Here is a 21,398-nt window from a genome sequence, read left to right as displayed (position 1 = left end):
ATGCGTCTCGTTAGTAATGTGGCAAAATCGATACTAGGTGTCGATATCCCGTACTCAAAATTACAATACATTAGATTCCCATGGCTAGAGAAAGAACAATACTTGTTATAATTATTGTTTATTCTAAATTCAGTTACGGGAACGTTTCACACCTTGCTGGTAATGTAGGTTAATTTTCAAATAAATACCCATTACAAATTATTAATATTGAATTACTTCTTCTTCTTATGATGATTATTATCCATCCACCCAACCATCACTTTTCTGATCCATCCATCAATCTTTATCCTCACAAGGGTCGCGGGGGTGTTGGAGCCTATCCCAGCTGTCTTCCGGCAGTAGGCGGGGGGACACTCTGAACCGGTTGCCAGCCAATCGCAGGGCACACAAGAACAACAACCATCTGCGCTCACAATCACACCAGGGACAATTTAGAGTGTTCCATTAACGTGCCAGGTACGTTTTTGGAATGTGAGAGGAAACCGGAGTACCCGGAGAAAACCCCCGCAGGCACGGGGAGAACATGCAAACTCCACACAGGGAGGCCGGAGCCGGGATCGAACCCACAACCTCTTGAGTGTGAGGATACCTTGCTACTAAAATCCATCCATACATCCATTGTCCAATTTGCTTATCCTCACTAGGGTCACGGGCGTACTGGAGCCTATCCCAGCTGTTTTCCGGCAGCACCCTGAATTGGTTGCCAGCCAATTGCATGATACTAAAATCAGTAATTTATAAAATGCCGACATTTAGTTCATTTGTCAGTCTTTATTGATTCATTTGAGGGTATTATTTACATTTGTCAAACTTCATGACAGTGGCCGATTTAACCATCAATGGCCTAAATGTCTAAAAACTGGTCAGCAGGTACTCCAGCCTCTCCCAAATTCCTAAAACGTGCAATTTAAATTTATTGAACACCCTAGGTTGTCCATAGCTTTTAATCGCAAGCTCTATCTCAGTATTGTTTCTACGAGTCTGAATTTGACATGAAAGGGCATTTGTTATATCTCTCACTATTATTTCACTATAAACCCAATCTCCGTTTAAACAATAATCCTGGCTCAAAATTGTCTAATTTTGGAGCGCACAGTGAGTCAGCCATTTCCCGTAGTAAGGAGTAGATTAATACAAATGTCGATAACATTCATTGTAGTCTTGATGTAGTTCAAAATTATGTCAATATTTCATTTAATTAAGCATATAAAACAAGTATTTGAAATTATTTAGTTGTCTACACTTCATGCCATTTAATTACATGCATTTTATTTTAATTTTGGACTTTGGTGAGGCGTTCGTTACTCGTCAGAAAGATATTGTAATCACTATCGATGAGATTGGCGGTATCGTGCAATTTGACTGCACAGCTGCGGCTGCGCGGTTCTTCTCCACTCACAAGACTTCCGGTCACGTGACGGTCGATAATAAAACAACTTCACACGCAATACATGCTCAAAATAGTTTTGTTATAGCCTTTAAAAACATCCACTTACGTTATTTTCGTGTCACCTATGTCGTCTTTTTTTGCCGTAAACAACCACAAAATACAGTACTGTATACATTATATAGTTTTTATTGTTCAGGAGGTGAACGTACTCATAATCCGCGATGATACCTTGCCATCTAGTGGTCACAGAAGACACCTACACGGAGTAGGCCATTTGAAATTAACAATGACATAAATTAAATACATCTAGTTCTACTTTTTAAAATATAGAAATACTATGACATATCTCTGAGCCTATCCCAGCAGTCTTCGGGGTACACCCTGAACTGGTTGCCTGCCAATCTCAAGGGACACATAGACAAAGAGCCATTCGCGCTTACAATCACACGTATGGACGATTTAGAGCGTTCAATCAACCTACTATGCAGGTTTTCGGACTGTGGGAGGAAATCGGAGCACGCGTAGAAAACCCACGCAGAACATGCAAACTCCACACGGGAAGGCCAAAGCCTTGAATCGAACCCCTGACCTTTGTACTGTGAGGCAGAATTGACCGACCATGCCACACATACATTTAAATAAATACATCCATAAATAAATAAATAAATGTATTCATATGATTTCAACGTAGTGTTTAGTTCTATATATGAATGAGAAATTCTATTACATTTTAGTATTTAATCACATTGCTATACATACATTAATAATATTGATAAATTTAATGAAAGTGTTCTAGAGCGCTACTGTCATGCTTAATTTGATTACTTTTCTCATCATTATTAACCTGTTGAAATACAGAATGATGTCCATTGATATGTTCTTAAATTGTAATTTTAATTTAAAGAAAGTGACCAATAGCTGCATGATCAGGCATGACTTTATTCAATGCTACTACAAGATATTAACATGGATAATTATAATATAATGCTTTTGCATTACATTGTCACTATATTGAGTGTGATTAAGAAGTGTTTTATTGTGTTTCTTGATCCAACCGACAGTGGCTGAAGGCACATGTCTCTCAGTCTTCAGTGAACATCATCCTCACTAGATCCTCTTTGAAGCATTCCTCCTCCACCAGTTTCTGAGGCTGAAAAATCACACAGAGACACACGAAATATGTGACTAAAGTACGTGTGTGTGTTTGTGTGTGTGTGTGTTTCTTACGGTGTTGTATCGCAGAAGGGTGGGCACCCCAATCAGCTTGAGCGTTGTCTTGAACTCATTGCTTGAATCCTTCCAACTGCATTGAAAACAAGCAGCATAATAATCATATCCTGGGCTTGAAATCCGACTTGAATCCCTACCCAGGCTCGTAATCCGACTGAAAACCTTAACCTTGGCTTGAAACCTTATTTTAAACACGTAAACTGTTCTCAAACCATAAGGCCGTCTTGAAGCCCTAATTTCAAACATTAATCCAAACATAAAATCTTAACTTGAATTTGAAACTGTATTTTCAAATCCTGATCTAGACTTGAAGCACTACTGTGACTTTGTCAACTTGGCTTAAAACGTTCGTATTAACCTTCTTGCAGTACCTGTGTTTGTAAAACTTTGAATCCCTCACCCAGATTTGATACCCTAATTTGATGTCAACACCCTCCTTTTGTAATTCTAACCCTGACTTGCTGAATGTGGAAAAAAAACCCACATGCATCTCTTTTATTCTCATCATTTATATTTATTGGCTGTAAGAAGAGGTCAACAAGGTCATTTTCTATTCTTGAGAATATGGCCATTTATTTGAGACTGAAGCTTGTTGCACATTTGCACATCAGAGCGCCTCATATTTAGGAAAATTGTACAGAGAAGAAAAAAAACAGATATACTGACTAGTTCCTTTCACCAACTTGACAGTAGATGAAGACCGAGCCCTGGGGGAGTGAGCTCATTGCTCCCTTTATAATCGGCTCAGCTGCAGGCAAAAATTGGGGAACCGTTATGAACATAGGAAACACAAAGTATTCAAAGAGGGACCGACCTTTGGAGCAACATCATTGTAAAAGTATTATTCCAGGTTGCGACATAATAAACATTTACCTCTGACACAGTCTGGACACCAGCTATTGCCTTTCTCGTCTTTGTCGCCAGAGAAGTACGCAAAAATATCTTTGCCCGGTCTGTCTGCCACAGCCTTGCAGAATTCACTATAGCCACGCACGTTCACTTGTTCGTACTGGGCCATGGTTCGGTTCGGCGAAAACAGTAGCTTGGAGATAAGTTAAGATAGAACTGGCGCCTACGGTTTGTGCTGTGCTGACATAGCATTTCCCAAGACAGGAACATTTTATGTCAAGTTGCAAAAAAGGCCACAGGAGCACTTCCGGAGTAGAGACGCGTACCTCATTGTTCGTGTTGTTGTTGGTAACAAAGTCATTATCGTTTTCAAATATCAATTAAAATTTGATAAGAAGGTAATTCATACGTTATGTGGCTACGTAAACCCATTCATTAATTTTTTTTGTAAAAGCGATTCTTATAACTTATAAGCTCTTTGTCTTACAGCTGAGATCACTTTGCTCAGAGCTGTGGAAATAGAGCTATTTACGGGGAAGAATGCATTATTGTTGTAAAAATCGTATGTTATGTACTGCTGTCAGTGGTGCTGTACTTACAATTCTGTAAAAGTTACTCCAGTACCATTTTAGCTCTTTCGCTTTCCGTACTTCGTACTTCCTGTCAACGACGATTCGTTGTCATGGCGGTACAGGTTTATTTTTTTTTTGTTTTAATCACGGAGTGGTTTGAACAACTTTAAATTTGGATTTTTAAATCATTACTCAAGCACAGAAACTATACATATCAAGGTTTCATCAAAGCATCGGCATTTGGTTTTTATTAATTATTGGACGGAAACGTCCAACAAAATACGATGTTTGCGATTTTTATGCTAATTTGACCCGACATGCCGGTCCTTCCCGCTGTTATGAATTCATTTTTAAACTATAATCGCCGCGATGATTTCCACTGGACAGCAAACTAATGGTAGGGAATGGGTTGTTTTGGCTTCAAACCGAAACACCCACAACGGTGGCTATTTATACACTGCAACATCCCAAACCAAGGTAAACTATGATTTCTTATCCTCATTGTCCTGTTGTCAGTCCAGTCTTTCCCAATTTTTCTTGAGCCAAGGCATTTCAACACATTAGAAAAATGTCTCTCAGAATATATACATACTGAAATAGTAATGATCTCGATTTACTCACTGTGTGATTGCCTTGTCTCATTCTTTTGTATCAATGGCAACAGCGGTTAATTCTTTTTACTATCTAATTGAATATAATCTGCTTGCTGTGCCTGTCACGATTAGTCTTTGGCATAAATGTATGATCCTATAAATAACTTTCAGACCATAATTCGTAGTAGCACACCCGATGAGCTGTCACAAAAGTTTACTTATTCAAATGGTTAATTAAAGCTTACACAATAATTATTGTGACCAGTCACTAGGCCTGATAACATTTTCAGAAATACGCAGATAACTGAAGATGCACTTGGGTGTTAAATTTCACATGTGATGGGTAAGGAAGGCACACTATTAGTTTACAAAAATTTAAATGTAAGATTTTCCATGCTATGTCCCTTTTTACTCAGCTGCTGTTCAATGAAGCTGTGGCCGCCAGCTTCAGGAACCGCGCCACAGCTGTGGGTCCTCCGGCCGCCATAGTCATTGAGAAGCTACTCCCGCTACCGCCAGGTGAGCGGCAGAAGGACGTGGACAGCAGTGTTAAAACCTCGCTCGGCTTTAGCAGTCTCTCCGAGGAAAAGCTGCAAGCTGCGGTAGACCTAGCCAAGAGGGATCTGAGGCGGAGACGTTTCCAAGCCATGTGCAGGCCGTCGACAGACTCTTTGGGAGATGCTTCCGTGGTGGACATTTGCAATAGTACGCTGCCTCAGGTAATTAATGTGAATAAACAGTGTACAGTGTAGTGAATCCCCACCTACTCGTTGTTTGCTATTCCAAAATTAATCTATTTGTGTTTTTCTTTTCTGGGGAACCTATCCTTAGCTCGTTGATGAGAAAACTTTCCCATTTTTTGGTTTCTGTGCTCTTTCTGTTGTGCCTCATGATGCCACAAGATGGTATCAATGTCCTGGCAAAAAAGAAAGTAGTAATTGTGACAAGCTTTATGTTGGGGAGGTGCTATGTTTAGCCTGTGTTGTTCAGAAATTATGGAGAGTTTTCACCGCATGTGCATGTACTCTTGCCCTTATGGTGTATTTTTTTCAAAGTCAAGTGCACCATTTATTTTAAAGTGTACTGTGTAAAATGAGTTTGAAATAAACTGTTTGGGGATACGAGTTGGTATATTTAATTTTTAAACTATTAATACAGTTGAACCTCAACTTATGAGTCTTCAAGGTTCCAAGCCATTGCTTGGTTGATTTTTGTTTTGTTTTGTTTGGTTTTATGTTTGCAAGCAAATATTCGAGTCACTTAGCGAGCTTCAGATATGCGCCTCAAGAGTGAACTGCTGAAAAAAAGTAGCAAGATTTGCCATGACTTGGTAATTTCTTCTTTCCCATGGAAGATGACAACCAAACTGAGTCTGAAAGAGAGACTGGCGAGATCTGGATCCAAACAGCCCGCTTCAAAGAGGCATCCCGCGCATTCCAAGCAAAAAGGCCATCCAGCCACCTCAACAAGGCCGGTAGTAGGTGCAAACCAGCACGATCTCTTAAGGCAGGAGGTCCGCAAGCTTCAGAATGAACTTGAAAGTCTAAAAAAGGTACTTGATACCTACATTTATTTTGGTTTATCCATTCCATTGTGTGTTAAGTCCCATATGACCTCTTTCTTTGCAGGGCCTGGATCCAGAGGTAAACTCACTTGGAGCCAGACAGCAACAGGACGTGGCCAAGAAGCCCCCCATGACATCCAGGGTCCACATTCATCAGCCCCCCTCAACAGGACATATGATTCTCAGGACATCAGATTTCCCAGACCAGGAGGATCTCCTGAGACAGGAGATATTGAAGCTGCAAAAGAACTCTGAGAGTGCATTAATACAGGTATTTACTACATTGTTACTTTTTTTTATCTAGAGAATAAAAAAAAAAACCCAAAAAAGGCACATTCTTGTGCCAAGTACTTGTCATGTCATGAATGGAATTACTCCTCTCAGACACTATTAATTGTTGGGATACAGCAATACCAATTTATTTTAGACCAAATACGAGTCTAAGTAGCATTTCATTACTCACTGATACCAAGTACTGATGCACGCTAATGCCATTACATCTTGTAATTGGGATCATGGTGTGTTTTTGAAGCCATCGGGGTCCGTGAGCCAGCTGGATCTCTTAGGCCAAGAGATGCACAAGCTTCACGCCGAGCTAGAAAACTTCATCCAGCAAGTGGAGAAACTGTCTATCAGAGACATTTCATATGTTAAAAATGAGCACAATGTGGCGGAAGATCTGGAACCCGGTGAGCAGGAGAAGCTGGAGGTACGCTGGCAGAAGCAGTCCGAGCGCTCGTCACGGATCATCTACGCTCTCCACCAGCAGGTACTTCAGTTTGGCTATTCATAAACTCAAAAAGATAATTTTGGGTCCCTAGAATAACATTTAGTTTTGTTTTTTTTTCCTTCAGATCAAAGCGACACAACAGTACATTGAGAAGCTTCACAACCAGAGCATGTGGGATGATAAAAAGGTTTGTTTTAAGAGTACCAGTAATATCAATAGAACTCTAAGCATCAGGTATGAAAATGGTCAACATCAACCTCTGTGATGTTTTTAATCACACAGTCTACAGCCATCCAGCGTCTTGCAGGTGCCCATCGTGGCACCCTGAAAGCTTTGCAGGTGGTCAACTGCCAACTTGCCGAACAGCGTCATAGCAAACTGCCACCTCATTGTGCAGAACTGAGCCGGCTCATTTGCCAGCTCTCCCTGTGCTCAGCCAGGATACAAGTGGAGCCGGGCTCGCCCATGCCAGAGATGTCTCGCGAAATCCTGCGTGAATTAGAGGTGAAGGAAATATGAACGTATAAATGATGGTGTCACATCACAGGCAGGTGCACTTGACGATTATGTCTCCCATTAGATTTTGGACTATGCCATCAGCAAACACAAATTACAGCAAGCCTTGCAAGATCCAGCTTGTCCTTCACAGAAGAAGTCGTCCACTTATCCCAGGATGTTGCCCGCCATCAAAGCACCTAGGGGAAGTGGTGTGGCTCACGGACCCCCGAAGGCCAGCAATCCACCGAGAAGTAGCCATGGTGAGAGCTCACTGAACTTGTGCACTGCAGCTGGGTGCCAAAATTGAAGGAATATAAAGACGTTTAAATTCAATAAATTCGATAAAATAAGAAATAAATATTAAAATGTAAAATAATCATTGACTCTATTCGGTGTTTATTATCATGAATTTCCAAACGTAGCGGTTAAAAATTATGTTATGGTCAAGTTTGTAATTATTTAATGGAATTTCTGTTCATTTAATGAGGTTTTAAAAATGTAATACATTTTGGATTTATGTAATTGTGTTTAATTCAATAGTGTTTCTGGGCATTTTTCATTGATTTAAAAATATCTTTAAGTGCATTTGTACAAATTAAAAACTTTTAATTTTTTTTTTTTTTTTTTATATTTTTTAAAATTGACCTGTAGTAGATTTTTTTCCCCTGGGAATATGTTAACATTTTTGTTTAGTGCTGTGCCATGAGATTTTACAAATGTGAAATGTGCACTTTGTCTCAATAAGGTTGAAAAACTGGTTTAAATGCCCAAGGCGCTGAAGTCAAACATGATTTGCTGACATGTATGCAAGGTTTACAGCAAGCCTTGCAAGATCCAGCTTGTCCTTCACAGAAGAAGTCGTCCACTTATCCCAGGATGTTGCCCGCCATCAAAGCACCTAGGGGAAGTGGTGTGGCTCACGGACCCCCGAAGGCCAGCAATCCACCGAGAAGTAGCCATGGTGAGAGCTCACTGAACTTGTGCACTGCAGCTGGGTGCCAAAATTGAAGGAATATAAAGACGTTTAAATTCAATAAATTCGATAAAATAAGAAATAAATATTAAAATGTAAAATAATCATTGACTCTATTCGGTGTTTATTATCATGAATTTCCAAACGTAGCGGTTAAAAATTATGTTATGGTCAAGTTTGTAATTATTTAATGGAATTTCTGTTCATTTAATGAGGTTTTAAAAATGTAATACATTTTGGATTTATGTAATTGTGTTTAATTCAATAGTGTTTCTGGGCATTTTTCATTGATTTAAAAATATCTTTAAGTGCATTTGTACAAATTAAAAACTTTTAATTTTTTTTTTTTTTTTTATATTTTTTAAAATTGACCTGTAGTAGATTTTTTTCCCCTGGGAATATGTTAACATTTTTGTTTAGTGCTGTGCCATGAGATTTTACAAATGTGAAATGTGCACTTTGTCTCAATAAGGTTGAAAAACTGGTTTAAATGCCCAAGGCGCTGAAGTCAAACATGATTTGCTGACATGTATGCAAGGTTTAAATTTTGAGGCATCTTTTTCCAGAATGTTTAGGTTGAACTCCAAATTCAATCTTTTGGCGTGGGATCGTTTTTGTTTGTTTCAATTGCTGATATCCCTAACTATAATTTCAAAGGTACTCCTGCCCCAAATTAATTTAGGCACCCCGCTTATTTATTGTCAACCATTTGTTATGTTGGCAGTTCGGAGAATGGCGATGCAGAAGCGGCGTGGACTGGACAAGCCGGTTGGCCTGCAGGGGGCGCCGCAACAGTTCAAGAGAAACTCCCCTGGCAAAAAAAATCACCAGGCTCCAAAAGTGAAGGTGTTTATTGGAATTGTAAATGTCACAATTATCCCACGCTGACACGCAGCATATGAAATGGTTTATGTCCTGTTAGGGCAATTTTGGGAAGGAGGACGCACATTTCAAAGAACCCACAGTTTCCTCTCGCCTCCGAGTCAATGAGTTTCCTCACAGGGAGCCGTCTGTGCCGTGGATACCGGCGTCGTGTTCTCTCTCGCCGCCACGGTGAGCCTCTTTGCTGTCTATTCCTGTAATATGTGATGATTATGGAATCTGTGTAGCGTTGAAGTTATACTTACACTCTCAGGATGTTCTTGAACTGCTCTAAAAGGCATTTTATATCCTTTTGGCTAGACTCACTGGACACTTTATTAGGGACACCAAGACATAATGAATGGTTGCAAACAGGATTTATATAAAAAAAAAAGTAGCCTTACTTTTATTAGCGAATTTATGTTATTGTATTTTTTTAACTACATAGGAGAGTATTTTATCTTGCAAAAATGTATTGTAGCGAATGTCGATGTTTAAAATGAAGCCCATCATAATGAAAGATTGTAATGGACCTCCACAGTTCCCGTCACAAGACGACATCCGAGCCAAGATGCCTCTCATCTCCGGCCAAGCTGTTGTCCTCCTCGAGTCCCGAGAAAGCCCATGTGGGATTCAGCGAAGCGGCTCACCCAAGCTCAGAAAAGAAGCAACAAGCCCAGAATGAAGCACTCAAGTAACATAAATTTTAGTCTTCTTTCATGCTTAACAGAAACCGTATTTCTGTATTAAATATTTATGCAGATTTGAGTTGGGTTTTTTGTTGCAGCAGTAGTTGGCACAAGAGAACAAGTCTGGAACAAAGGGCAGTTTAATAAGTCCCTCATTTGTCTTCTCAATGTTATTTCCAAGTCCTGTGTCAGATTGGACTTACCCGCAGCCGCAGGCATCACTCACCAATCACTTTTTTTTGCCATCCGCAATAAATTAATCAAACCGCTCGCTCAATTCTAAATCGAGATCGTATGTCTTTGTGGGAGATTAATTCACTGCCCGTTTTTCTGCTCCGCGTACGTTTATTTAATCAAAACATCATTACCACAATTGGTCCTCCCAAAGAATCAGAAGCTTATGAAAATATTTAATAAATATGCAGTAATTAAAACGTGCATTTCAACAGTCAAATACAAAGAGAAGCTAACACCTATAAGTCAATATAAAACTAAATACATCTGAAAGACAGAAGGGGAACATGTTTTCAGCGTGGTGAAAATGTCCAAATTATTACCTTTTGTCTCTGATTGTGCTACATGCTAATTATGCCACCATCTGCTTGTTCAAATTAATTATTGTTGGTTGATTATCATACAACTAATTGTATTGCTCATGTTGTGCTGGGGCTGTGGTTGTTATCATGACACTTTCTGTGGTGACATCACAAAAAAAGCTGTAGAAGTGAAATTGATCAATAAAACAAAAATATAGCAAAACTATCACACCTTTTGAAAACAGGAGGGAAAAAATGCAGCAAAAACCTGATCCTCATTTTCACTTTGGTCATTAGCTATATACATTTCACTCTGTCAAATTAACATGATCGTGTGTAATTGATGGTCTAATTAATTGCATTGGTCACTCTTGACGGAGTGGTACATTCACCTGACTCGGATGCAGACAGTGTGGGTTCAGTTCCATCTCAGTGACGGTGTGAATGTGAGCGTGAGTAGTTGTCCATTTCTATATGTGCTCTGCGCCTGGCTGACGGCCAGTCCAGGGTTTAGTCCGCCTTGCGCCCGAAGCCAGCCATGATAGGCTCCAGGACCCTGTCTGTGACCCTGAACAGGATCAGTGATATTGGAAATGGATGGATGGATGAATGAATTAACTGCACAGCTCATGTTGTACAAGCCCTTTGCGATAACACATTTCTTATTCTCTGGCTATGGTCACACTTCTCCCTATGTCTTCACTGGTTCTCTTAGGAGCCACCAAATTGGGTTTTGTCAGTCTTATTATGACAAAATGCTGAACACACAACATTTTGTTCACCACAGAGCCGCATGGTTGGACAAGCTCACCGCGGAACGACTAAAGGACCTTAACCAGCTGACACGAGTGGAGGCCGAACGCATTGAACGACTGAGGTACGGGTAAAGGCAGCGGGCAAATGCATGCAGATCTGGCCTGATTGCGACCTCAGAGGAAGAGAGCACATGCTCACAACTGGATACAAATGAAACTAATAAACTGTTTTGGTATACAGGGCCGAGGTTGTCTCGCCGACTCAGTGGGCTGAAAGGGCTGAGCAGCAGGTGCGAGAGAGAATCGGACCGCTTCTAGATGAGGCCAAGGTGAGCGCGATATCACACTGTATGTCTCGTGTAGACATTATTTTTCATCTTTTTCACAGTTTAACATTTAACTGAGTTATTAACTTCTAATTGGGTGCTGAGCAGTGATGGCAGCCTGGACTTTTAGCTCAGCGGAGAAGTGGTGGCCGCATGAGTTCGATCCCCGAGTTGGGTGGACGTTGCAATAGTCAAAACGCCCCCTGCGACAGCCCGTCAACAGAAAAAGTTTTCAGGGGCATTGAAACTGTCCATTCACCCCGGGCATATATTGTTCCTTCACGCGCCACTGCACCCGCCCGCTACTGCCCAGCATCATCTCTATGTCTCTCCATGGCTCTAAAGCAAGAAAAACATGTAGGCCAGCCAACTAGTTGCCTTGGAGCACCGCACATTTCCATGGTCATTTCACTCTTGATACATCTGAACGTGAGTGTAGAAAAGTGCGTATGCCCCATTTTTATGCGTATGCACCTTTTGTGTATGAGGCCCCAGGTGTCTTTATAAAACACATCTGGGACATGCGAACGTCACAGTACCCCAAAGATAATGATATGGAGACATTTTTACTGTGTACTTCTTGCCCTGGTGAAATTCATTTTTGGGGTAGAGCTGTCTCATGGAGTGAGCTAGCTCTTATCCGAACCCTGCTTACTGCTGGGCCAATGGTGAGCCCAGCTTTCGTTTGATTGACCACCAGCGAGCTGGATCCTTCCTGCTAGCAATTGGCCATCTCAAACGATGGATGTTCATAGCGCCCAGCTTCTTGCTTTGTACTAGCAGAGCCCAATAATGCAAGCAAGCAGGACAATGATAGTGTTTTTCTAGCACATGGGCACACAAAAGCCCCCATCCACGCTTTCTTTTCGACCAGCCGAGGTCATGTCATGGAAACGTTCGAGTGGTTGTTATGCACATTAGCCCCACTGTTATCTAACTGTTTAATAAACCAGCAGCGTTACTTGGTTGTCTAATTTCACACTTGATGGGTGGACAGGCCCTCCTGAGACACAACTGTTTTGCAAAGAAAACCTTAAAAAATAAAATTTTCATCTTACATCCCCTTTTTCTCAGATTAAACTCTTAAGTGTGCATATCTAGATTCAAGGCCTTGGCGGCAACCTCAATCTTGATTTGTCAGCTGCCTTTGTTTACTTTCATGCGTGAATAAATTAGCTGAGTGATTGCAGAGCGAAAGTCTCACTCAGGTTCTTCTGGAACAAAAACTAAACAACAAAAACGCTAGACACAAAATATTTGAAAGGTGGTTAAGAGTGTCACCATTTCTCAACCGATTGAAATGCAATTAAAAGACAAAATGTGAATCGGGTTGTGTTATTTCGCCCCCCACATAATTAACAGTATAATCACTGGACTTTTTCACCCCCAAAGGTCAAATGAATGTGCCTGTTGCGTCTCTTCTGTTACCATTAGGCCTTCATAAGGCAACTAAATTGTGGGACTCGATGATTCAGACACACATGCATATGGTACATAACAGCATTTGTATTGCTTGGTAAAAATGATGCTAGAACATAGGGTTTTCCCACTTGAACATCAAAGACAAGATCATGTTGACAAATAACAGTGGCGTGCCAATCTCAAAGGATCTTCAAGTGCATTCAGGACTCCTCGGAAGTGGGTCTGATCTCATCGCCCGTTTCGGTTCACAGTTCCTCAGGGGACATATTTTGTGTTATCTTTGGCTTGCTATGACGCGCTATGATGCATTATTCAACGATTCGGTGTGTCTCGGTGTGTGTTTTGGGCTTTTGTAACCGCGTTTGAAGTGCCAATTATCTTCATTTGTGTGTTTACCTCAGCATATCGGAGAGTCCTGGAGCAGGAGTGACTTGCCGCTGAGGAATAAGCTGTCAGAGCAGGCTGCAATGAGGGTGAACTATAAAGGCTATTTTTAGCTGGGCAATTAAACAAACCTCAGATGCACTTAAATTCAATTCCCTTAATTGTTCACGTTTCTCAGGTGGCCGAGCGAGGCGAGGAGGCGGGCGGGTTCCTTCCGGAAGATCACTTAGAGGAGGCAGCGCTGCGGGTTCTGCAAGCCCCCACCCTCGAGGGAATGCTGCAGCGCATGGAGGAGATACAGGTAAAGGTCGCCGTGGAAACGCCCTACTGCTTGCGGCGGAGAGGCTCAATGTCTTTACCGAATGTATTTCGGAGCAGAGGGACCATGAGCAAGTGAGGAGACGAATCGCCTCGATCGCCTACTCAGATGCTCATCAATGGGAGCAGCCAGCAGGTACTCATCATCTCATCATGCACAAGCATTTTAAACGCTCTATTAACTGCGCTCAGGCAATTAGGGCGAGCTCAACCTGGGCCATGTGTCGGTCTACTCGACACCTAAACTCATCTTGGTTTGAGTGTTCTTCTGCATGCTCAAGAAAGTACACTCCCCCTCCTCTGGCATGATTGGAAAAGGTGGGCCAGAAACAATCAACAGAGTGATAAAATCCACATTTGTCGCACACATGCACATGCGCACATTCACATGCAGCTGTGTCATATGATTAATGCGATTGCTTTTCTCACCACTTAATAATAACCACCACTTGCATGACAGCAATAATCAGAATGACTCCAAATCTTCCACATAGTTGAAAAAAATAGCCCACGGCACAGATAGTCACACATTTACTCATGACACTGAGCACATTGTGATTGGTCCTCCTGTCAGATACTCATGAAAACCATCAGCTTGCACTTAAGAAATACACATAACCTCTTGAAATAAACTACAGTCAAAAAAACCTCCATGGCAAGATCGGTCACAAGCGCAAGTGGAATGAATGTGTCGTGTGAATAATGCCATTGCTTCCCTCAGCAGTTATTGAGGATAACCGCCACTTTGCATACTAGAAATAAACAGAACAGTTTGGAAATAATTCATGGAGAATGGCCTAGTGTGAGGATGCCCTTAAGTTTCCCTCACATGTCCTCTAGATGGAGAACGTGTTACGGTGGTAACCATATCCAATTATTTCTTCACACTCACCTCCTCCTCCACCTTCGACCTCTTGCTGTTCTTCCCAGGCTCTCAGGTCGAGGTTCCAGGCTCGAGGCCAAGCTCTCCACAACCAATTAGAATGACCAAGCGAATGCCAAGCCAGCCTGCGGCCGCTGATATTGTTCTGGGTGAACCCGTAGAAATAGGGTGGGTTTGTATGTCCTTTTATCTTTTTCTGTATTCTGCTGTCATTTGTCTCTTCTTTTTATCCATTTCAATGATACAGCCGTTTTAGCAACCAAGAAGATGTACATGCATGATGAGCACAGATGCTACAAGCGGTTGCATTTGAGGACAAAAATGGGCTTTTTGTAGTGTAGATTGTAGCTTGAGGGACAAATGCGTGTGCAAATGACTACAGGAGGCCATTGGCTATTTTCCATAATTAGGCCTCGAGACTGGATGAAATGTTTTTTTTTTTCCTACAGCACTCCGCTTTGTTCCTGGTGAAGTGTCAAAGTAAGTGCTTTCCCAGGAGGAGGCCTCCCTTCTTCAGGGCTTGAAAGTGCGGTTATTATACTCGCAAATCCTACCCTGTTTTACGTGTGTGCTAGTGAAAATGTCGTCTGGTCGCACAGGGTGACTGCATGTTTTGATGCTCCCACCAGCACATACAGTAAAGGTGGTCCACCTCTGCATCTGCCTGTCAGATTGCACACACAGAAGGTGCAACGCCTGTCAAGTTAAATCCTTCCTGTATAAATCAAGTAAATAAATATCGAAGTTTAGGTGTGTCCTTTGCCACCTAACTTAGCTAGCACTATGTGCTTTATAAACGACAGTCGGAATCGAACCCTACACCTCTGCACTGTTAGGTCGACGCGCTAACCAGTCGACCGCCGGGACGCCCCACACATCTTCATAGTATGTGATATTTGATGTTCTCTGGCGGCCTCGGCGGTCGACTGGTTAGCGCGTCGGCCTCACAGTACAGAGGTGCAGAGTTCGATTCTGGCTCCAGACCCCCTGTGTGGAGTTTGCATGCTCTCCCCGTGCCTGCGTGGGTTTTCTCCGGGTACTCTGGTTTCCTCCCATATTCCAAAAACATGCATGCCAGGTTAATGGGACACTCTAAATTGTCCCTGGGTGTGAGTGTGAGCGCGGATGGTTGTTTGTCTATGTGTGCCCTACGATTGGCTGGCAACCAGTTTAGGGTGTACCCCGCCTACTGCCTGTAGACGGCTGGGATAGGCTTCAGCACACCCCGCGATCCTTGTGAGGAAAAGCAGATCTGAAAATGGATAGATGTTCTCTTTTTATATATACCACTTAGCACTCCTAAGTGCTATTACATTAGCATCATTCTCAAGTCTTACCAGAAGGACTGACTGAAATAGATGACACTTGTATTGACTGGAGAACAGGAGCAGAGGTGCTCTCAAGTCATACAATGTGCATGAAGCAACTTGGTCCCTCCCAAGTGCAGTGCGTGCCCAGCTCCCTCCAAGGCAAATAAGTTGAACATGGGGGAGTCATTAGGGGTGAGATAAATGCAGAAAGTGTTTAGTTGTTGACTTTGACAGGCTGCAAATTGCCGCTATTTAAGCCTTCGCCTGTCTAATTTAGTGTTCAAATATGACGACCTCGATTAGACATTTGGCATATCCAGTATCCATTCATCAGGACACGTCAGAATGCTTTGTTCCTCAAGAGGAAGGAATCGGACTGTATTAGTCAAAGCCCCTGTATTCCTTCTGTCCGGTGTGTACAGTCGGTCCTCTTTCTTGCAAGGAGCGACCTAGAACAATGACTCCACATGGCCACTGATAGAATCATGAGCGATTTCATGGTGCAAGATAAGATTTATGTATCCATGGTGAAGAGTCGAGACGCAGACGCCGGTCAGGCCGCCACCCCGGCTGGCCCTAGGCATCTTCCATCATAACCAATAGAAAGATGAAAGACCCACTCAGTAATCTTCCAAACCTTTCATGCATTCTTTCTTTCTTTTATTTTAATCCCCTCGCCTCTCTTGTTTGACGGGCTGCAGTTCCAGAAAATGTGCTCTCCACTCCAACACAATTACTTCAGGACATCATTGATTGCCAAGCATTAAAGTGTTTGTCAATGTCAAAGACTGCTGAAATAATCACCTCACACCACAACACCTTTTTTTTTCTTTTTTTTTTACCTCAGCATTGATTTTTTTTCAACTCTTCCAAAGCTCAGCAGTCCATTTGTGAGCTATCCTATCTTGAAGCTATCTTTGTCTTAGTTCTGCCTCAGTCTTCCTTTATTGACACATCCTTGAATCAATGTTGAGACTCTACTCGTGAGTGTCTATCATGAAAAATATGATTCAAAACTTGTGGAGTTTGTTTTTATATGCCTGTCAAGCACCAAAAGATGTCTTTCTAGCGTATTCCTGAGAGAAGAAATTGCATTGAGTACGCATCTACTCAGGGATGGCTCCAGGATGTTTTTCTAGGTGGGCCCAAGCCCCGGTGTTGCGCCATCCGTGCATCAACACTTAACCCCATTCCCCTTTCTTAAATGGAAAGACAACCAGCAAAAAAAACCCTGCGAATGTTGGGGGCGGAGAATTGATGTGATGAAGCAAATTTGAGGATGTTTTGGGCCACAAGTCAGTTCTTTAGGAGCACAAGTGGTTCTTGATAAAGGCGTGTGTGTCGGAACTGTCGCAACACTAAATATAGCTCAGAGAGCACAAGAAGCAGGCCGATCCGTCCAAGTAGGGAGGATTAGAAAGCGCTCAGCTATGCCCAGCTGAGCCCTCTGCAAACCGTCGCTTTACAAATTCATTACCGTGACTTCAGACAACACCACCCCTGAGTAAATTGACCTAGCTCGCACTGTCTAAATCTGGGGGGGAGGGGCATGGCCATTGCGCAAAAAAGTTTGCCCACTTCCTGTGGAAAAATTCAGGGTGAAGAAAAGCCATCATCACACACAAGCATCTTCTTGTTTCGTCTCATTAAAGAGTCGTCTCAGAGAGCAGCCTCATGGAGGAGGCATCCCAGGAAGACGGCCTTCCGATATTCCCCGGTCCCAAGGAGGGTGGCGCGGTGAGGACGGTCATCAGCGTGCCCGGCAGCATGCTGAGAAGCATTCGACACTACCGTGACGACTTTGATTCATATCTACACCGTGCGGCTAATGAGAGCGGGAATGGCGATGTCAACTTCTGGTCCATCGCAGACAGGTAACAAGACTCGCAAATGCTTTTTTATGCCTTTGTAGTAAGCTTCTGGTTGCAAACCTCTGAAATTGGCTCATGAGAGGTCATATGTAGTGGGCACATTTCGGCAGGCATCCATTTTTGCTCAACATGAATCGACTTTGATCAGAGAACAGCAATGAGGTCCACTGGTCCCTCGTCCAGCGTAAATGCTCCCTGGCTCATGCCAGATGATGACGCCTGTGCCTGGTGGTGTGGTCAGGTACCCTTGCAGGTCGTCTAGCATGCGGAACACTCTGATGTAAACCTGGGGTGGCCATGCAGTCAGAGACTAAGAGCCATTTTTTTTTTTACTGTGTTACTGCAAAGAGCCACATTATACACATGGGCGCACATAAACATCACCCCATCCCTTCCTCTCACACACACACGCGCACACACACAGACACACACAGACCTCTGCTCAGCCACATTTATTGTAAATGTCACACACCGACATGATAATGACAGGAATTGACTCCTACAGTACGAAGACCACAGGCCAATGAATATTGTGTGCACTGCCTCACACACACAAACCCTGTTCAACCAAGTCCACCAACCAAAATATAATAATTTTCTCTTACTATGCATGTTGCTTAGCGGCTTAGTGCAGGAACTTCTGGCATTCCTTCTCTTGAACAATCCTCTTCAAATCTGGCTTGAAGCAGGCACTGTCTGGATGCGAGCTACAGCGGTTACTTAGTCCTAGGGTGCCTAGCTTGCAACATAGGGCAGGGGCCGCCAAAGTTTTTCGACCAGGGAACAGTCCACTGGCTCCCGGTCGATCGCGATCGACGTATTGGGCACACCTGCCTTAAAATCAGAGGTAATTCGCTGATTAGCTAAGCGCCGTTGTTTGCGCATGAGTGGTGACCTAATGGTCAGAATTCATCTGTCATCTGACTGGTTGCCCTGTATGTCAATCAAGTAACGGGATTCATGATAGACTGACATCGTAAATTCTGCTATACTTAGCGCCGTTGTTTGAATGGCAGCGCCACCGCCGAGGCATTTTCAACGCTTGAAAGCCCGAGAGCCCCGTTGAACCAGCCAAACAGCCGCGGGTTGGCCACCCCTAATGTAAACGGTTTCGAATGGTCTGACGTGACACTTGGGTGCCCCCCACCTCCCTTAAACGTGCCTGGAGTTGAGTGGCATTCATTATCCGATTTCTCAGGGCATTGTTCACGATCATCAGCATGGGATGTGACCAAAGGACGTCCACTTCGACATCTTTCTGTGACTCTTCCCGTTTCTCAGTATCTCTGTTGTAATGTGCTGATGACACTCTGTGACAGTCTAAGCTCAGTGGCTATTTCTGTCTGAGAACGACCTGTTTGTAGCATTACAATGGTAAGGTACTGTTGATCCATTGTGAGGTGTCGTCTTGGTCTCAAGATGTCAAAACGCGAACAACATGGTGCGGATGGCTGTTTCAACACTATCTCTAATTGAAACAGGACATTCCTTGGTCGATTCAAGGATCAAATGCCTGTTGTGAATTTTGCCGTTAAGATCCTCCTTACAAAACAGCATCTTGTGCAAAAAGTACTGAGACATTTAACAGTTGGACATGTGCATTTAAAAGCTGAGAGAAGGTCACATTAAGTTCACCTGTTACGGCTTGAATGCATTTTAGGCTCGTCCTGAAATTTCACCCGAAAGCCGAAACTGAATGCCAAACCTTTTGGGAGTAGTGTATCATGTTTAATATTTGTCTGGTTTGTGTGTTATTCTTTACTTCTGTATCGTCACTACCCACCGTTAATGCTTGTGGAGTTACTCACATGGTCTTTGGAAGTAGCCAGTCCCAAAAATGGGATGTCGACATGAAATGGGGATTTGCACACTTGCCCTGCAGTATAAATCCAACCTGTGACACATATTTGCATATTTTCTTTCAGACCCTCCTTCTCTGTGCTTAGCGAAAACCCTGTGTGTGGTTATCCCAGTTAGACTTGTACTAAACTGCACTGCCGAATGTGTATGTTGATGACATGGCATTGTCAGTCCCAAAGCGGATGAAGCAGATTTTTATAGTTCACTCTCGCGCTCTTTCACCCACTCTTGCATTTACATGTCCTCAAAGATTCCTCATATGGTTTTATAGTCAGTTTGCGTTGGAGCGCAAACAGACCAATGAATCCATTTTATGCGTCCCCCCGCTAATGTTTGGAAAGACACATCTGTGCCCCGCGTTGCGCTTAATTTGCAGAAACACTTCAACACTGTCAGTACGTCACATCTGCCTGCGGCTCAGCCGCACAAAACACTTGTTTACTTGCTTATTTCTTTGACTTTATGAATATTCACAAGCACTCACCTCGGCGCGGTGCTCAGGCAAACAAGAATCTGGAAGCTCATTTTAGGCGTGCTATTTTACATACATGCAGCTTGCGGGCATATCAATTTTCGATTCATCTTATATAATTATGATTAAACCAAAATAAAATAATAATTGTAAAGCTTTCAATCATTAATGCAGGGCTGTAAAACTCATCTGAAAAGGACATCAAATCTTTTACAGAGAGAACATAAAATTAAAAACTGAGATAATGTGGTTGCCCAAGTGTGCACATCCTCTTATTAGGGGGTATGTGGCAGTGATCAAAATTAATCAGTCACATTCAAATTCATGTGAAATGTGAGTCAGCACACACCCGCCATCATTTAAATTGTCCCTGATTAACCCCAAAGAAAGTTCGGCTGATGAGTTAGATATTTCCTGACATTTTTTCATCACACCTTAGAGCACAAGCCAAGGTCTGCAGCGTCAGAGAGACCTCATTGCTCAAGGATATCAGTCATGGGAAAGGGACAATAGAGTTTCCAAGGAATTAAATTTACCATACTACAGCAGTGACATTATCAAGACCTGGATGTCACTCCAAAATTTACAAAAAGACAAAAACTGGTCAAGGCAGTTGCCAAGAGGTGCGTGTGTCTCTATGTCATCGTCTCCTTTGTCGTGCTGCAGCCTGGCAGACGAGTTGTTGTGGGACGCGGCCGGTGACGTGGCGGCTGAATTCCAGGACGTGATGGAGGAGTGCGCCGAGGCCGTTTTCACCGCCGAGTTCCTGCAACTGATCCACTCGCCTCGCGTCGCTTCCTCTTCCTCCTCCTTGGTCAACCAATAGGTGCTCGCAGCTCATGGGATTGTCTTTTTAATTTATTTTGTACAGGAGGGAATTGAATTAATTGGGAGTATGCGTGTCTGTGTTATTTGTTTTTTTTTTAAATAAACTAAAGCTCCAACAAGGAAGATTGCCGCATTGCCTTTGATCTGAGGGCTGCTTCTCTTCCTACACCATCGGTTCTGTGAGATTGTATTCCACCGGGAAAATTAGTTTAGATAAGCTTGGAGAGACCATTACTACATTATGGTGGAGGGATTATAAGATTACTGGATCTCCCGCGCGGATTACTCACACATTCTATTTCCGTCCGGGAATAATGGTAGTGTGTGATTGCATGTCAAATGACTTTTGCCACTTTCTCCACCGGTGTCAGGGATGGACAGCTTAATTGATGAAGGGGGCCGCAATTTTTCATCAGCGCTACTGGGGGTCACATAGGACCACGTACTTTTGAACCAGATATATATGTATACATATATATACAGG

At 42.7% G+C, this 21,398-nt stretch overlaps 2 protein-coding genes across 2 annotated transcripts; one reads left to right on the top strand and one right to left on the bottom strand.

The window, feature by feature from the left end:
• Positions 1–2,309: 2,309 nt before the first annotated feature.
• Positions 2,310–3,744, bottom strand: txndc17 (thioredoxin domain containing 17). The gene is made up of 4 exons (XM_019892806.1): positions 3,494–3,744; positions 3,287–3,368; positions 2,618–2,693; positions 2,310–2,540 (listed from the first exon to the last, which is right to left on the bottom strand). Exons 1-4 carry the CDS (start codon positions 3,636–3,638, stop codon positions 2,472–2,474), a joined length of 372 nt encoding a protein of 123 aa, XP_019748365.1. The 5' UTR covers positions 3,639–3,744; the 3' UTR covers positions 2,310–2,471.
• A 140-nt stretch (positions 3,745–3,884) lies between these two features.
• On the top strand, positions 3,885–21,033 carry kiaa0753 (KIAA0753 ortholog). Its single transcript, XM_019892805.1, has 19 exons — positions 3,885–4,518; positions 5,051–5,353; positions 5,989–6,186; positions 6,263–6,469; positions 6,731–6,967; positions 7,053–7,115; positions 7,211–7,432; positions 7,509–7,686; positions 9,124–9,245; positions 9,322–9,452; positions 9,802–9,954; positions 11,273–11,362; positions 11,482–11,569; positions 13,390–13,461; positions 13,551–13,673; positions 13,751–13,826; positions 14,621–14,741; positions 17,536–17,757; positions 20,753–21,033. Exons 1-19 carry the CDS (start codon positions 4,411–4,413, stop codon positions 20,910–20,912), a joined length of 2,874 nt encoding a protein of 957 aa, XP_019748364.1. The 5' UTR covers positions 3,885–4,410; the 3' UTR covers positions 20,913–21,033.
• Positions 21,034–21,398: the final 365 nt, after the last annotated feature.

The sequence above is a fragment of the Hippocampus comes genome, unplaced genomic scaffold (genome assembly GCF_001891065.2).
Source record: "Hippocampus comes isolate QL1 unplaced genomic scaffold, H_comes_QL1_v1.1 scaffold72, whole genome shotgun sequence".
In the NCBI taxonomy this organism is placed as follows: Eukaryota; Metazoa; Chordata; class Actinopteri; order Syngnathiformes; family Syngnathidae; genus Hippocampus; species Hippocampus comes.
Note: the sequence above shows the minus strand (reverse complement) of the source record. Positions and strands in the feature narration are given on the sequence as shown.

Coding starts and splice junctions, on each gene's coding strand:
- kiaa0753 (XM_019892805.1), top strand. CDS start 4,411: ATGATTTCCACTGGACAGCAAACTAATGGTAGGGAATGGGTTGTTTTG. Junction 6,470..6,730: donor CTGAGAGTGCATTAATACAG/GTATTTACTACA, acceptor GTGTTTTTGAAG/CCATCGGGGTCCGTGAGCCA. Junction 7,116..7,210: donor GCATGTGGGATGATAAAAAG/GTTTGTTTTAAG, acceptor TTAATCACACAG/TCTACAGCCATCCAGCGTCT.
- txndc17 (XM_019892806.1), bottom strand. CDS start 3,638: ATGGCCCAGTACGAACAAGTGAACGTGCGTGGCTATAGTGAATTCTGC. Junction 3,369..3,493: donor GTGTCCAGACTGTGTCAGAG/GTAAATGTTTAT, acceptor TTTTGCCTGCAG/CTGAGCCGATTATAAAGGGA. Junction 2,694..3,286: donor CAAGTTGGTGAAAGGAACTA/GTCAGTATATCT, acceptor TTTTCAATGCAG/TTGGAAGGATTCAAGCAATG.